Raw genomic sequence first — 16,790 nt, 5'->3', positions numbered from 1 at the left:
CTTCTCCAAGTGGCTCAGAGAAGAAAGCCAGGCGTTTCCGGCTCCTTTCGTCACGCGGTGGATCAAAAGAAGAGTCTGGGATCGAGCGGGAAGGCCCATCCAGTCCCAAATTTGGTTCTGTTGTGGAACACGGAGTCACCTCTGTCTTTAAGGACCAGTTTGTTCCTCCAGAGCTCAGCATTTGGGATTACTTTATTGCCAAGGTAATTTATTAAAGGAAAAAACTCTTCTGTTGAAACATGTCTCTTTTTTTCACCACATATATATTTCTAGAGTGTTTCAGGTTCAAATATGATGAATAAATAATGAAAGAAGACTACGTTCATGTGACTTTGTTGCTCTGCACTTGTCTTTTCAGCCTGTGCTGTCACCATTAGAAAACAGGGTTGAATACGACTCTGAGGAAAGCCTGAGCAGCCAAGAAGAAGAGGATGATGATGATGATGAATGTGACGACGTGTTTGAGCCCAGCTCTCCACAGAAAGAGCATGCAAATAACAATTCATACAGGTAAGGGGATATTGGGGGAGGTCCCAATCCGATCACATGATTGCAAATCGAGCCCGATTACGTCGTTTTATACTCGATCGAAATCAAATGTTACATCCCAATCAGGGATCGGATATTTGTTTTATTCTCATTATGAACAGCGCTACATATTTCAAGCTTATTGTAACAGATAAGTACTGTACTAGATGTAATGAATAATGAACGGACCACAACATTTTGTTTCCGTAAAACGCAGCAGAATACAGCTCCAGCTTGAGCTGGAGGCACATGTTTTAATTTATTCAGAAACTGTTTGCAATGCTGTGAAAAAAAGGTTGTTTTATGTTTAGTGAACAGTTACAATAATCGGTACAGTTGGCAAAATATTCCCAGATTCAGACTGCTGGGCTCGATAACTCTTAATAAATGTTCAAGAGACAGCCAGTGTCTCTGTCATTTTGACCTACAAAGGTATTTTAAAAGAAGAAAGATTGTTTTTTTCTCTTTCTTTTTAATGATAATGATGCTCAGCTGCTGCTGACGGCTGCTAAGGGACCGTCTACAAAGTGCAATCTCCAGTAAAACGTGATTTAAATAAAAATCTGTAATCGTCTCAGAAACGATCAAAACAAATAAATGGCTACACTGATATGAGCTAGTCATGAAAACTCATCATCATTCATGCTACAACAACAATTTTAGAAAAAGTCATTCATTTTTAATAATGTTTCATATAGATATGAATCACAAATGATCAAAAATGTTTATTATTTCTAAAAGGCTAAAAGCTACAGTTACCAAACTTTCCCAAATGACTTATTATCACCCGTTTGTAATAGTAAATAGTTAACTACAGTTTCTAGTTGATGAATTCATTAATTTTTTACAAAGGTATTAGATGAGGACTCGATATTAGCAGATTCTCAAAATCAAATTAATCTGAATGAAATCTGGGCCAAACAAACGTGATCGGGCACCCCGAGTGAATATTACTGCTAAAGGCCGAACTTTCTATACTTGTGGTTCTTTGTGTTTTACCCTTTAACACCAGAGCTGTCACCAGTGACTGTAAAATAATAGACGCTCTTCCAAGTACTGTAACTATTTAACCGTAATTGCGTAAACGGTTGAAGAGTTACAGTAGCTCAAAGAACATCAACACTGGAGCTAAAGCTCCGATGTTAGAGTTAAATATAATTGATTTAATTTGTGCTGCTAAAAATCGTGTTATTCTTTAACTTTAAACAAAACCCAGTTTCTCTTCAGAAAATGTAACTGATGATTTCTTTCCCTCCAAGCTGGTGCTTGATGCGTCTGGCCATGGTTCAGCTGGTCTTGGTCAACCTCAAGTCCTTTTACCCAATGGCAGGATACGATCTGTTGGGTAAACAATAAAAATACCCCCATCACGCTAGCATCTTTAATCCAGATGAGTGCTGCCCTACTTTTCCTCACCATTCCCGTCTCCTCGTTTCTGTGTATTGCTTTTTTTCCTGACACAGATTTGCCCGTGGCCTCCCCTCTGTGTCACGCTGTGCTGAAGACTCTGCAGCGCTGGGAGCAGGTGCTGCAGAAGAGACTAGAGATCTTCGGGGGCCCCCCACCCAAATACATCTCCACCCACCTTCAAGATGAGAGCATCACACCAGGCCCTGCTTTGCTGAGACACAAAGCCCTGTTTGAACCATGCAACACCCCGTTCAGGTAGCGTCACGCTTTTCCTTTAGAACCTCTTGACCTTTTTTTTTCTTCTTGTATTTGTCTCTATTCTTGTTCAATAATAAAGACTTCCAGCTCCAAGCAGCCTTTCCCATTCACAGCTGCACAGCCTTCAGCCCTCTGCTTTGTGATGCCACACTGTAACATCACCATTAACCTTGGATTACATAAGAGCTTTATCTCTGAGTCACCATGGCGTCCCCATTGAGGTGACATGAGCAAAGGTGATGGTGTCATTGTTACCCCAAATTTGTGTCTCTTTTTTCTTGATGCCCCCAGAAGCCCAAAGGCAAACATTGACATTGGAAAGACCTGCTGATTACACAGTCATTTCTGTTTGCCTTTTTTTCAAATAGTTGCAAATGTGTATTTGTCAGGGAGGTAAAAGATTCAGATGCGTATAAAAAAAATGATCTAGTCATGAGAGAAACGGCAGTATCTGTTGGTAAAGAGATATGAAATCGAAATGAATAATCGGTTTCTGGCAAACATTGTCCGTTTCTCTTCCTGTTGTGTCTCTACTGTTTTTGCCTTTTTATGTCAATGTGATGCAAACAAAAATGTCCAATCACAGGCTTCCTTTTACCAAGACGAGTCCATTGCAATTGGTTGAAGATGAACCACATCAAGGGATGTGTTGTGTTCACTAAACACGAAAATAACCTGTTTTTTCCACGGCACTGCAAACAAAATCTGAACAAATTAATTAATATCACACGCTTTTTTGAACCACAAAGAGCAAAATGGTCTAAAAGACCCCAAATTTCAGGTTTTTATTTTAGAATTCGGCATGTCCTTCAGACATTTTTGTTTTTGTTGCTTAAAACAAAAAGTTCTGGCAAAAAAATATTTTTTCTGATAAAAGGAATTTTCATTTATAGTTTTAAAACGCCAAATGACTAATGAATATCTAAATTGTATCCATTTAAGTCAATTATCTTTGTGGACCATATACGGAGATCCGTATTGAATCATGTGGGGGAAAGATGCCCACTCCTAATAAATGTCATTCTAAACGGCTGCCTCAATTAAAGTGATTGGAAAATCAACTTTACATTCTCCACACTTATAGGTTTGTTTGATTCAAACGGCTGCATTGTTTTAAAGAAAAAAATGTATTTTAACTTTTTTCCAGGTGTTTTTGTATGAAAAAGAAAAAATATTTAGACGAGACTTGAGAAGATTTATGTGTGAACCAAAAAGAGCTTTTTTTGCTTTTTTTTGTCATTTCGAAACAAGATGGTGCTTCTTCTGAGGTGATGCAGATTTTAGGCGGTTGTTATTGGATCTCTCTAGGAACATGTTTGCTTACTTCCATGTATGTGTGGGGAAACGTGAAAATCATTGTCCAACACTTTAAAAAGCTTTTTGCCTTTTTTTTTTTCAGCAAAATTGAAAATGGTTTTGCTAATGTTTTAAATTGTTTTAAAGACATTAAAACAAATAAAATAAAATACTTCCTTAAACTCTGACCATAACCAATAAATCAGTGTTTGATTTATAGTCTATAATAGGCTATAATTAGTATTCAGAAACAAAAAAAGCTGTTGCAACTGTTTCAGGCTGTTTTCCATTCATTAAACTAAAGACAGATGAGTGCAAAATACCTCACTGATAATTTCCCCAATTTTTCCATAGAAAATGACATTTCTACATTATCTGCCATAAAGTGGCATTTTCTTTATTTTAAGAGTTTCTGTTAGTCACTTTTAATTTATTATCACCCATTTAAAAAAAATTGTAATGTGCTTGTTTTTCACAGAGCTAGCCACTCTTCTGCTCTGCCAGTGAAACGTTTATGGCAGTATTTGGTGAAGCAGGAAGAACTGCAGGAGACGTTCATTAGAAACATTTTCACCAAAAAACATGGTTCAAATCAGGTAAGTGAAAGTTCCCCAACGGTTTGACCCACTCTGTGTTAACCGACACTAATTAACACAATATTTTGTTGTGATAGTATCGCCCCAGATGTGTTCTATCATGATTGTTTTAATATCCTGGCTAAAAATGGTGATGTTTTTTGTGTGGGAGAATCTGCATGACAACTGCACCTGCATGACAACAATTTCATTTGTGTTTTAAATAATTACACCCTGAGTGATTAACACCTCCAGTAATTGAATCTGTGTATCTGCATGTCATTGTTGTGTGTTTCTTGTGTGTTGGTCTACCTTGTGCTGCTTCCCAAATCACTAAAGTCGGACCAGGCTGACAATATGAAATGTTCAGGAATGGACGAGACAGGAAACAACCAGGTACCGCTGCTTCAGATCAGCTATTGCTTATAGTAGAACAGTATAGTGAGCATCTTTTTAATAGCTTGCTGTTTTATTTTGAACTGTCCACCTGGGTTTTATATTGGGATAAAAAGTGTTTGTCAGTATCTTCAAGTTGTCCAACTTAAAAGCTATGAGGTCTGTAATATTCATCATAAAAAAATATTAACTGTAACACAAATAATCCAGGATATCACATTTTGATTTCCCACCCTCTATGGCACATGTGTCAAACTCAAGGCCTGAGAGAGCATAAAAGTGTTAAATTTCTTAAAATAAAAAATAAAAATTGGTGTGTATTTATTCATATCTAGGGGGAATTGAAATATCCGATTGGACAACTATACATTAGGACTTAAACACTGTCCATATAACCTAACCTGACAGAATCAAATTTAAAAAGGATTTATAATAGAGTTACAAGTAAACATGTTTTCTGTGCAACTGCAGTTGTCAATTTAAAAAGTTAGAATAAATAAAAAATGAGTTATTTAACATTTTGGGTAGGTACATTTATTTTTCAGTTATATTTGGCCCTTTGAGGACCGCTACTATGTTGATGTGGCCCTCGGTGAAAATGAGTTTGACACCCCTGCTCTATGGCATGCTGATCCCCCTCGCATCCATTATTTTGCCTCACACACCACCATAAAACATAACATTAGTAGTTTCATGACAAGTGTGTGAACAAGTAAAATTTGAGGTGGGTTTTTGTTTTAAATGTTAAAGGTTTTTTTTTATAAATAAAGTTTGATTTGATTCGGGGTGAAACTGTCTTTTTTGGGATCACATCCAACTTGGACATACTTCTTGTAAAACGTAAGATAAATGTCACGTTTTTGGTATATTTAATTTTAAATAAATTTGTTAAAAAATATCACTGATATGCATAAATGTGTGATGAAGCATATTCAAATGAGTAAAGACCGTTTTTGTCTTCATCTATGTGGCAATCTTTCATTTGTTGCGTCACGACAACGTTGTGCAGTTAGACCACTTTAATGTGATCTTTAACATACTCATGGATGGAGATGTCTAAGCCCCTCCCCCAACAGCGCCTAAAACTAAAGTTAAATCGTTTTGTTAAAAGGATTTAGTTGTACAATGGTGCAAAAAATAAGGTCAATAACAAAATGTAACCCTGATTAACAATGACAGAGGTCAAAGGTTGGTCTTCACCAGGTTTCCATTCACTGTAGCTGCTTTTTTGGTCCATTCTTCCATGTGGAACTTCTCTAGAGCTGTGAAGTTTTGGGGCTGTTGCTGGGCAACACAGACTCCAATGCATTGTTTTCCCCATAGCTACTCCGGGTCCGGGTGATGTGCTTGGGATTATTGTTAGCGGGAAGATCCATCCATGTTTCATCCTCACACTGATGAAAGGAGGTTTTTATCCAACATCTCACCATACATGGTTCCATTCATCAATTCCCTTCACACGGATCAGTCATCCTCACCCTTTTAAAGAAAAGCAGCCACAAAGCATGATATTTCCACCCCCATGCCTCATGATGGGGATGGTATTCCTGGAATGTAATTCCCTACAAACGCGGCTAAATACTTCTTTTCTGCACCATTATTCGAATAAGTTCTTTAAAAATCAATGTGATTTCTTGGATTCTTTTTTTTATACATTCTGGCTCTTAGTGTTGAAATCTTTCTATGATGGAAATTACAGACCTCTCATCTTTTTAAGTGGGACAACTTGCAGAATCAGTGGCAGGCCCTCTGTGTATTTAACAGAATGTTCTCCTTGTTTAGTGTTTCAAGAAATTCTCTGGTCTTTGATTGGCAGATACTGGGAGATCAAACCATTAAAAACAGGTCCTTTATAGACCTGCCTTTATGAAATGTTATTAATTTAGCAACATACCAACACAAGTAAAACTCAGTTAAATATCATTTTAAAAGCTTTCATGGGTAAAAAGAGCGTTCCCATTTGCAGAATAATCAGTTTAGTGTGAGTAATCTTTAATGGAACAAGACCATATTGTATATGACATAAATCACGCTGCAGTTTGCATGGCTCTAATTATACCTTACTACAGACACAGGCATGCACACGCTGTGTCACGTACTCTGTCTGTTCCACTTGGAATGAAGATGTGACAGCAGATTTAATAATAAATGATGAACGTGTGATCTTGTCAGAAATACAGAAGATTTATTTTTAGGGCCACAAACTCCAAATGCTAATGTCAGGTTTTGATCCTAATCTTAGATCCCACTATCTAAATATTCATGGAAATGTGAGGCATTAATCTTAAATTCTACCCTACGCCGTTGCTTTGTCGACGGTTTCTATTCTCCGGCCTTAAGTGTGCAAGCTGCCACATTGGAGGTACTCCATTTGGTTCAGTGGTAATTAACCCGCACTCTCAGAGGAACAACTATGAAGCTAAACAGCTTCATATTAATGAGCCTAAAACTGTCGCTGTGAATCTGCTTCCTACAGGGACTATGTTCTCAGTGAAAATGGCAAAACACCATTTTTAGATTCCTGCAAGTCAGGTTTATTTCACGTCAACAGTAAATGCTTTCGACTCTTTTCTTCTTGACTAAATGTAAAGATTTGATCTAATCTTGAATAGCACTTGCATCAAAACCTTTAAACTTCTCCACATAAGATGCAGAACTGCAGTTCAGGCTTCATTGCTGCACTGTGTGATTAAGCTTTTACATTTATTCTGTACTTATACATTTATTCTGAGGTTTCTGCGGTCATTCAGTCGGTGGCATTAAAGACACACTCCAATTATCTTTTGAGCAATCTTAAAAGCATTCCCAGTGGTCTTTTTTTCATGATTATGACATTTTATCTCAAATAGAAAAAATAAAAATGTTGTTTTCCAGAACATAGTTTCTGCAGAGCAGCAGTAGTTAATTGAAAATTCACCTCTGAGTTGTGAGCGGGACTCCTGGCATGAAGTAACCCCGCCTTCCCCTTCCTATTACTCAGTGCTTTGTTTACACGCTCTCCTGCTAGCTTACAGCCCCTCATAACCCCCAATCTAACATTATTGCTGCAACAAAATTGGCGAGCCATATTGAAGCTATCCAGCCGTACAGTTTTGATCCAGATGCCAGCTCACACGAGGAAAATAAAGATATATTTTTGATATTTATATTTGTCTGCACGTGGATTCATCAGAATAAGGCAGAGCAGGGAGCTTGTGGCCCTCCCAGTGTATTTTCTACATTACAAATAAGATCTCTAAGAGCATTTTTTTCATTTGATTTAAATAAAGAAATACCCAGAAATGCAATTTTGAGCAACATTTCCTAATTGAAGTCCTCCATAACCAGAAAAATGCCACAGAAACACACAAACCAATAAGAAGCAGAAATAATGCAGAGCGATGCTTTAGGCGCAAAACAGTTACCGGTGTTCTGCTCACCTCTCAATTTGTAATGTAGTTGTGTATATATGTATATATATTTTCAGATTTAAAGCAGTTACTACAATAAAAAAGGTGTTTGTCAAAGTTTTAGTTGAAATGCTTAAATGTTTGTATTGTTTATGCATTTATTTATTCATTTTTGCCACAGACCGAGTCGGATCAGAACAGTGGCGGGGGGAAAGCACGCATCATTCACAAGGAATCGGACATCATCACCGCTTTTGCGATCAACAAGGTAAACTCATTCAAATTTCCCAAAAAAGTGAAATGTTGTTGGTGGTCTCCAAAGATGGTCTCTTGTTTAAATTCAGTTATCAGTTTGGATAAATCTGTACTTGTGCTTTTTTTTAGCCCTTATAATTCCTGGAAATTTTCTAAGAAATAGATCTGATCATCCTTATTTTTAACTGTTGAACCAATATTTGTTCATCAATGACATTCTTTACTTTTAATGGTTTCCTTTTGCTAAAAAGTTTTCAAGCTTCTCTTATCAATATTTTCAATCAAATAAAACAAAAAAACAGAAATGGACGCTCTGAACCAACAATTTACCGGTATTTATAAACGTTTCAAAGCCTCGTCAGTGTTTTCTCATAGCCGCTGCTGAAAAACCCTTAAAGTAACATTAGGTCCTAAAATCCAAACATCAGCTCTGCACCATCACTGTAAGTGACAGCTTGATTATGACGCACTAGGAGATGGAACGTGAACGCAGGCTCTGGCCAGCAGGGGAGTTAGAGGGGAGGGTGAGTCCTCCTTGAGCACACTTCAGATTAATCATATCTGATGTGGAGAAGCCCTGAGACTCGACCTTTTCCATGCTTCACCGTGCCCCCTGTTCTCCGTCTCTCCCATTCCTCACTTCCTGTCTTTGTTTGTTTCCTAGGCTAACCGTAATTGCTTAGTCATGGCCTCGACCCACGACATTCAGGAGCTGGACGTGTCTTCCATCTTGGCCACACAGATCCTGACGTGGATCGATGACGAGGAGCCTGAAGCCAAAGGGTATGAAGGCAACCTGTGGCTTTGCATTTCCTCACTGTACTTTCTCACTCTCCCACCAAAGAAGCTCCAAATATTACTGAATTATGGGTCATTTGTGTTGTTCCAATGTTTTCTACTTTGATTATCAATTAGATGATAACTTTCCAGTGTGCAAAGTCATCAATGTGTCATTTCTTTTCTTTCTGTAGTGTTGGAGGTGATGACTTCCTGGTGGTCCACGCACGGGATGACTTTGCTGCCCTCCACGGCACCACTCCGTACACCCACAGCAGCCCTGGGACACCTATCAACGTGCCCTGGCTGGGGGCCATGCAGACAGGCAGGGGTGCGGCTGTGGTAAGCTAGCTGTGCTGTCTGACTGGGTTTGGTGGTAAAACCTATCAGGGTTTTGTTGTTTATTCTGGGCATCCGTCAGGGCTTTGAAAAGCTCAGTCACTTAAAAGCTGATCATTCATCACATGTTAATATGTCAGAAGTTTTCAAATAAAAAAACTTCTAAGTGAGTAAAAGTGATCCATAACTTAACTAAAGATAAATGCCACCAGTTGGGGGAATGCTCATCGTCTTTCTCCAAAAAGAAAAACAAAGTGTTTCTGTTTGTTTGCCAGACACATCATTGCTGATAAATTTAGCTTCACTTTCTGACTTCCTGTAGAAAATTTGCTGCCTGATTTATAAAACAGTGATTGAGGTCTTTAGTAGTTATTTAGGGATCTGTGCTCTCTGGTTTGTTACTGTTACACAGAGGAAACAGCGAGTTCAAAGTTTTACAGGTTGAAGACAGCTAAAAGATTATTTTGAAATAATAAAGCAGAGATAGACATTACCATTTGTGTGTTTCTTGTGTAAAATGGGAAATATTTGGAAAATGGCAGCTGATCTACAGTCATTTAAAAGCTTACAGTTTATTGGAGAACCATTTTTTAGATGTTGAGTTATGTTTTTAAAAGAAAACTGTTGTTAATTACCAACAACTTTTTCCTTTTTTCATTTTTTAGATGATCAAAAGAAACATCAACAACGTCAGAAGAATGACCTCTCATCCCACTCTGCCCTACTGTAAGTACAGCACTCTTTATGGATTCAGCAACTGAACCATTTTTGTGCAATATTTACCTCTGTTGGGTGTTCTATTTTTTTTTTTTTTTTGACCTCATAAAATGCTTTTATTTTGAAAAATCACTACAGCGCTCTTCAGCTGCTTCCTATATTAAGGATAAATGCTTCTTGAACTGTGTAAAAATTACCTTCAGCCCTTTTTTTTTTGTGCTAAATCCTGATGAATCATTTGAAGCGCATTAGAATGTAAGCCCTGCTGTCGGTCTCAGTCATTGTATTCTGTGTGTCAGACCTGACAGGAGCTCAGGACGGCAGTGTGAGGATGTTTGAGTGGGGGCATTCCCAGCAGATCACCTGCTTCAGGAGTCCAGGCAACTCCAGAGTGACCAGGATACGCTTCAACCACCAGGGAAACAAGGTGACAGAGTCACAAGAGTGACGACTTTCTACTGTTAACGACCACCTTCAGACCTCAGGCCTTATAATTAGGCTGTACAATGATCTATGCGGATTTTAGAAGCCTTTTGTTCAATCATGGATCCCTGTTCGAACTTGGTCTTTAGCACATATTGTTACTCGGCTAAATAAAGATGTTTCAAGCCAATTGTTGCTTCTGCCAGTGCTATCTTATCTACTTTATCAAGCCAAAAATTTCTGGAAAAACAAACCTCTCATACTTACTTGCTTAAACAGTACATGGGCATGTGAGATAATTTGGGGTAAAAGTCAAATATAAATTGGCAAATGCATTAAAATGCCATGGAGTAATGTTAAAACATGCTGCTACGGCGTTTGAACGCCAGCAGTCACTTTTAAAACTAACCACTAATGCATTTAAATGCAGCAGGGTCACATTCAAAGCATGCTGCAACCGGTTTTAAAAGCATCGTTCTAAAGCAAACCACAGATGCATTTAAATGAGATGCCTTTTTGTTCAAAAAAGGCTGCAAATGCAGAGAAAAGCATCACACTAAACAAGATCAAACACATTCAAAACTAACCACAAATTCATTTAAATAAAATGAGTTAAAATATGCAGAGGATCCATGTAAACATAATACAACCAATGTTCAAAAATGCTGCAGATGCATTTGGATGCAAAATAGTGATGTCTTCAAAATGTTTCAGCAAATCCTGATATGTTTTATGTTTTTCTTCAGTTTGGTATTGTAGATGCTGATGGAGCTTTGAGTCTCTGGCAGACCAGCACAAGTGGAAATACACCCAAACCATATCTGGTAAAAAAAAAAAATAAAAAGAAGATGTTTGATATTCATTTCCCATGTATCACTCTTCACATGCACGTTTCTCTGTGCCAGACTTTGCAGTGCCACAACAAGACAGCGCATGACTTTGTCTTTGTGGGCTCCTCTTCCCTCATCGCCACTGCAGGTCTTTCAACAGACAACAGGTATCAGACGTGTCTGTTATTCTCAGCCCAGCAGCTGAAAGCTGGTTCTTTTTCATTTAGCTTCACATAAACACTGACCACAAAGATGTGTTGAAAAGGCTGGACAATGATGTGTTTTGTTTTTTCTTGGCCACAGAAATGTGTGTCTTTGGGACACTCTAGTGACTCCTGCCAACAGCCTCATACACGGTAAGACGCCTCACAAAGCAATTTTGTTCTCTGAATAGAATTTTGAATCAAGTCTTGTTATAGCTCTTTGGTTTTTTTAGTAGACCAGAAAAGCCTTTTGGTTTCCAGCAGACACAAAAACAACAGAATTCAGGTTGTTCCTCTCGTCTGTTCTGTAGCTTTCTGCTGCCACGACTCCGGCGCCACTGTGCTCTCCGTGGCCCCTAAGCGGCAGCTGCTCATCACCGGCGGGCGGAAAGGCTGGATCAGCGTCTTGGAGCTCCCCAACAGACACCAGCGGCAGAGCTTCCAGGCCCACGACTCTCCGGTCAAAGCTCTGGCTGTGGATTCAGTGGAGGACTGCTTCATCAGTGGATCGGCTGAGGGCAACATTAAGGTATATTGATCATCTGGAGGATGGTTCATCACATTTAATGTGAACATTTATGAGCATATGTTGATGTTTTCATTGCTCGCTGAAAAACAGAGAGCAGACAATTTTGATCTATTAGAGAATTTATTGCAATAAATAGTTTTGGAGCACCTTTTAAAACATTATTAATTTTGTATGATGGCTTCAAGAGTGAGGCGGTGGATATTCAAAGGGTTGTAACTCATTTCTACTTCATAAAGCAGTGGCACTCCTGACAAAAAACCATCCTGCGGGGTGTTAGGCGCCCAGGTGTTAACGTCTCTGGCTCTCCTCCACCATCAGACTGTAGTGTTTATCCACGGGGGAAGGGGGGGCCCTTCCAAGTCAATACAAATCAATGGCTGTTGATGATCAAGCACCTGCTGGTGACAACGGAGACGGATGGAGTCTTGGAAAGGAGAGGCAGGCCGAAAGCAGTTCTGATAGCGTTCACCTTGTGTGTTATCCAGAGGGAGCAGGTCTCTAATCTGGATGGAAACCACAAGGCTGTCACTCAAAGAGGAAGTCTGCGTGTCATCTAGATGTAAAGATATTGAAGCCTTGAAGAACACTTGTGATGTTATGCCTCAGTCTCATGCACCCGTACAGGCGTCTGCAGGTTTTTGGCTTGTCCTGGCCCATTTTGGTCCAAAGCATCTTTAGAGGAGCGCAGGTGTGTCGTGCAGTTCCCTTGAGGCCTCCTTAAGGAACGTCGTGAAAATGGAAAATACCATTATCGTGCCTGTGTTAAGTGCATCGTGAGGTACTTGACAGGATAATGTGAGTTGCACGCACTTATGCCGTACCTTTACGCCCATGAGGTGCACGTACAAACTATGTGCAAATGCCACAAGGTGTGCAGGCGATACACGTTCCACACTATTGGGGGAACCGGATTATAAGACACCATATATAATCCACATTAAGCGAGACGAAAGAGTCAGAGATTTTATTAGCGCCGTTTAGCTCTCAAGATTGCACTTGAACATCAGCAAACACAACCAGAGTTAATCTATATATAAGGCGCTCTAAATTATAAGGCCCGCTGTCATTTTTTTAAAAGCACGAAGGCTTATAGTGAGGATGGTATAGGCCAACACAAACTACCCTCCGATTGATCCGACCCCCCATCTCCCAACAGTCAGGCTGGAAGCTCGGAATATGGAGCGTAATGCACGTTATCGTGTGAGCAGAACAAAATAAAAGCTTTCACCCGCAGACGGTTTCCACCTGTAAGGACAGTCGTGACTAAGGCATTACTGAAGTCATCAGAACATTGAGATCATTTTTGCACACATTTGGAAGTTTAAGGAAGAAATAGAAGATTAAATAACTAAACGCATATATGTATATATATATAAAAACTCGTGTTGAGATCTTCGCCTACACACCAAAATCCTCTTCTGTGTTTTCATCACACGTGTTCAGGTGTGGAGTCTGGCCTCGCAGAGTCTCCTCTACTCCTTCCCCAACGAACACGCCCGCCAGTCGCTGTTCAGGAACCTCGGGACGGGCGTGATGCAGATCGAGGTGGGACCAGCCAACCACGTCTTCTCCTGTGGCGCCGACGGGACCATGAAGATGAGGAGCCTTCCCAACCGCTTCAGCGTGGTGAACAGCAGCCACAGCAACGCCGGGAACAACGTCAAGTTCTTCATATAGACGGTGGTCGCACAGAGCACCGCGCACAGGAGCTTCTCCAAGCCTTTTAAAAGTGTAGCTACAGCAAGTACAGGGTAAAAACTGAGTACGCTCAAGCTGGAATAGATGGATTAAACAGGACAAACACCTCGTCTGACATCGATGCGCGTCCAACTGCCATCAAAACAGCACATGGAGCCTTTTTATTTGCACAGATGAAAGCGAGGTCCAAGAGCTCCAGCAGCCATCTTTCACACAGAATCGCCTTTCCTTTGGTTCATGTTGGTCTATATGAAGTGAGAGTTCAAAAAAGATTTCAAAGTATCAATCGTGGACATCAGAGCACATCATCCAGCCAGAGGAGCATCCAGAAGATGAGCAGCAGACGTTGGTCACTGTCAAGGCGCTTCCCCCCCCCCCAGCAGGTCGTCTTCATATCAAACTCTTTGTGACCGTTGCAGCTTTTGCGGAGCTCCTTTCCGGCTCAAACAAACTGTACTATAGTTGTAAATAAAGCATCTGTATTGGGGTAAACGCTCTAAATGTCAGGATCCATGGTGGAGATGTTGCAGCGAGCGCCACGCTGCTGTCTGCTGAGCGTGACGCGGCTCACAGACTGGAAAACAGCCAGTCTGGCTGCGTGCAGCAGAAGCAGCCTGCCAACGCCGCTCGACTTCATAAATTAACACGTCTCGTTTGTTTAATTAAACTAACTAAACGATAGCGGCTCTTAACGCCACCGCTGCCAGCCCGGATCCATCGGGGGAATAGCTTTATGGTCGAGGATAAAGTCGCAAATGAATTTGACACCGATGGGATCTGGCTAATCTGTGAGCTGCAGAGGGTTTTTATTTGTCTCAAATTAAAACCAGCTCTGGTCTTTCACAGACACGAGCGTTGGGACTCCGCCCATCCTAAACGTGGTAGCTCCCTACAGAGTCGTCGGAGTTGATTTTCCATTTGCACATTAGTTGAGCTCAATCACGGGGTTAAAGTGGTAACAATAGGAGACAGACGAGGTAACACGTGCAATGTTTTTGTCTCAGTTTGGATCATAGAAGCAGCTCTTAAAGTGTCCTTAATCTTGACTTCTGCCAACACAGGAGCACTAATACTGATTTGTATGGTACTGCTTTGCACAAAGTAGCTTTAATTAAACGAGGCTATCATTGACATGAGAGACCAGCAGTTATATCTTTTCTGGCTACTTTTTTTTTTGTGTTTTTGTGTGGCGGGGACTGATGACACGCAGATGACCTTGTACTTTTGCTGTTGACAATGAAAGCAGGTGCAGGTGGATACATTTTACATTTTAATTGAGCTTTTGTTTTATTTTGGTAACAATGCACCTCTCCCTCATCGTCCAACACCCGACATTTGTGCCCCGTAGTTGAACTAGCAACCTTTACTTAATTTGCCACGTTTATGATCACCTGTATTTTTTTTTTTTCATTTAATGATGGTTCTTGTGTAATTCAGCTCCCGCACATGTTTGGATTACATAATCCGAGTGATACCTAATGCTCCTGTGCTGCTGAAGCAGTCACACATTGAATTTCGAGCAGGTTTAATGCAATTATGTAAATACATCAGACAGTTAACTGCATAATCACAGCTAGTTCTAGCAGAATAGTGAGTAATAAAAGCCACTTTAAGACTGTACAGACCAGTGTACTTATGAAACATGTTCATATATTTAGTGGAGATCAAGAAGTTATTTGAATATTTTTCCTTGTGGTTGGAGAGCCCAGTCCTCCTGCAGCAGCTGGAGAGTAAAATCTGTTTTTATCAGATTTATGTGCTCAGTCACTGGAGAATACTTTTTTTTTTTAATATATATATAAATATATGAATTTATCAGAGTATTTCTTGACAGTCTGGACTGAAACGACTCGATGTGTAGGATTGCAGCTGTTGCACAAGAATAAACATTTCCGCTTTATTAAAGGATTCTCTTTTACCCTCATCGATCAACAAATGTGAATTTAATCAGATGATTCTAATTTTCTAATGTAAGTTGTTGCAACAAACACAAATGTGCTGAATCCATTAAAGATTTATGTAAAACTATCAGTGTGTGGGGAATTTTCTGAAAAGGTTTTCCTTCAAGGTTTAAAAAAAAAAAATCATATCTTCACCATCTGCAGGATAAGTTTTAAATGTTTAGTTTTTCTAGCATTCCTGGTTAGGAAAAAGTGTGTTTTTCTGTTAGCGTGTGTGTTCATGTCCTGCAGCAGTCCTGAACAGCAAAGGGACCAGATGGTTTTCCCTATTTTACATTCTTACTGCCCCTACTACAGACTCAAAAAGTCAAGGTTTGCGCACACTAATTAACCGGTGTAACGTGACGTTAGTGGGGGTGGGCTAATCTGGGGCTGGGGGTGCCTTCCGTGCTCCTGTACCTCCCTGCTCTTTGGCGTTGGAGGCCCCTGTGGCGGTCCTGCTGGCCCTCGTCTGGCTGGATTGGCGGGCAGATTCAGAGTCTGGCGGGACATCCTGCAGATTTCCTAAACTTCCCCCTTTCTTCTGTGCTCTTACCCCCCCCATCTCCAACACCCCTCCCTTCTTCTTATCCCCAGGATACAAATGTAATCTATATAAAAAAAGTTTAACCTAAATTACAAAAGGGATTTATAGAAATACACACCTTGTGTGTAAGAAGATCCAGAAGCCCCTGTTGTAATAGTAAAATATGTCCAACACAAGAGGCCTTGTGAAAAACGAAAAAAGGAATGTGGGTGCGGTTAACAAAAAATAAACAAATAACCTCAGCTGCCAAGGAAATCCAACATTTACTTTTGCCAAATCATCTAAAAGTTACATAAACCTGTTCATCACCCTCATGGCATCCAAAAAAAAAAAAACATGGTTGCTATGGAGATAAAACCAACAGAAAAGCTGTCTTTTTGAGAAGTGTGTTTTTTTTTTTCTTCTTCATGAATTGGTCACGCGCAGCTCAAAACAAGGTGGCAGAGAGCAGAAGGGCCTGTAGCAGCCTCTCACCCAATGAGGGCGGGTAACGGGGGGTTCCAGCGAGGGGGGGGGGGGGGGGGGTAGTAGCCCCTGCGGGCTAACAACGCTGCTCGCCACTTCCATATTTCTCCCCAGTTTATTGGTACAAACAAAAAAATGTTGAACCAAGTCAAAAAAAAAATAAGCATGTTAGAAAAACTAAAAGCATTTAATTAATTTTATTCTAAATAAAGGAC

The 16,790-nt window shown here is 40.0% G+C and overlaps 1 protein-coding gene across 2 annotated transcripts in view; it reads left to right on the top strand.

The window, feature by feature from the left end:
* dmxl1 (Dmx like 1) overlaps positions 1 to 15,651 on the top strand; it is a 55,653-nt gene extending 40,002 nt beyond the window's left edge. The window contains exons 37-52 of one of the 2 annotated variants that reach the window (XM_011478944.4): positions 1 to 203; positions 359 to 510; positions 1,788 to 1,873; positions 1,992 to 2,193; positions 3,971 to 4,088; positions 4,407 to 4,463; positions 8,034 to 8,120; positions 8,772 to 8,890; positions 9,079 to 9,226; positions 9,889 to 9,949; positions 10,240 to 10,367; positions 11,110 to 11,187; positions 11,269 to 11,360; positions 11,497 to 11,549; positions 11,708 to 11,925; positions 13,369 to 15,651. In XM_011478944.4, the coding sequence (XP_011477246.1) occupies positions 1 to 203; positions 359 to 510; positions 1,788 to 1,873; positions 1,992 to 2,193; positions 3,971 to 4,088; positions 4,407 to 4,463; positions 8,034 to 8,120; positions 8,772 to 8,890; positions 9,079 to 9,226; positions 9,889 to 9,949; positions 10,240 to 10,367; positions 11,110 to 11,187; positions 11,269 to 11,360; positions 11,497 to 11,549; positions 11,708 to 11,925; positions 13,369 to 13,602 (2,036 nt within the window). In that variant the 3' untranslated portion in view covers positions 13,603 to 15,651. The remainder of the gene's footprint in view (positions 204 to 358; positions 511 to 1,787; positions 1,874 to 1,991; positions 2,194 to 3,970; positions 4,089 to 4,406; positions 4,464 to 8,033; positions 8,121 to 8,771; positions 8,891 to 9,078; positions 9,227 to 9,888; positions 9,950 to 10,239; positions 10,368 to 11,109; positions 11,188 to 11,268; positions 11,361 to 11,496; positions 11,550 to 11,707; positions 11,926 to 13,368) is intronic. The other variant, XM_011478945.4, reaches the window with a different exon arrangement.
* The last annotated feature ends 1,139 nt before the right edge of the window (positions 15,652 to 16,790 follow it).

This window comes from Oryzias latipes, chromosome 9, assembly GCF_053564925.1.
Source record: "Oryzias latipes strain Hd-rR chromosome 9, Olatipes_Hd-rR_3.1".
Taxonomy (NCBI): Eukaryota; Metazoa; Chordata; class Actinopteri; order Beloniformes; family Adrianichthyidae; genus Oryzias; species Oryzias latipes.
The sequence above is the reverse complement of the archived record's forward strand: the minus strand, read 5'-3'. Positions and strand labels throughout refer to the sequence as shown.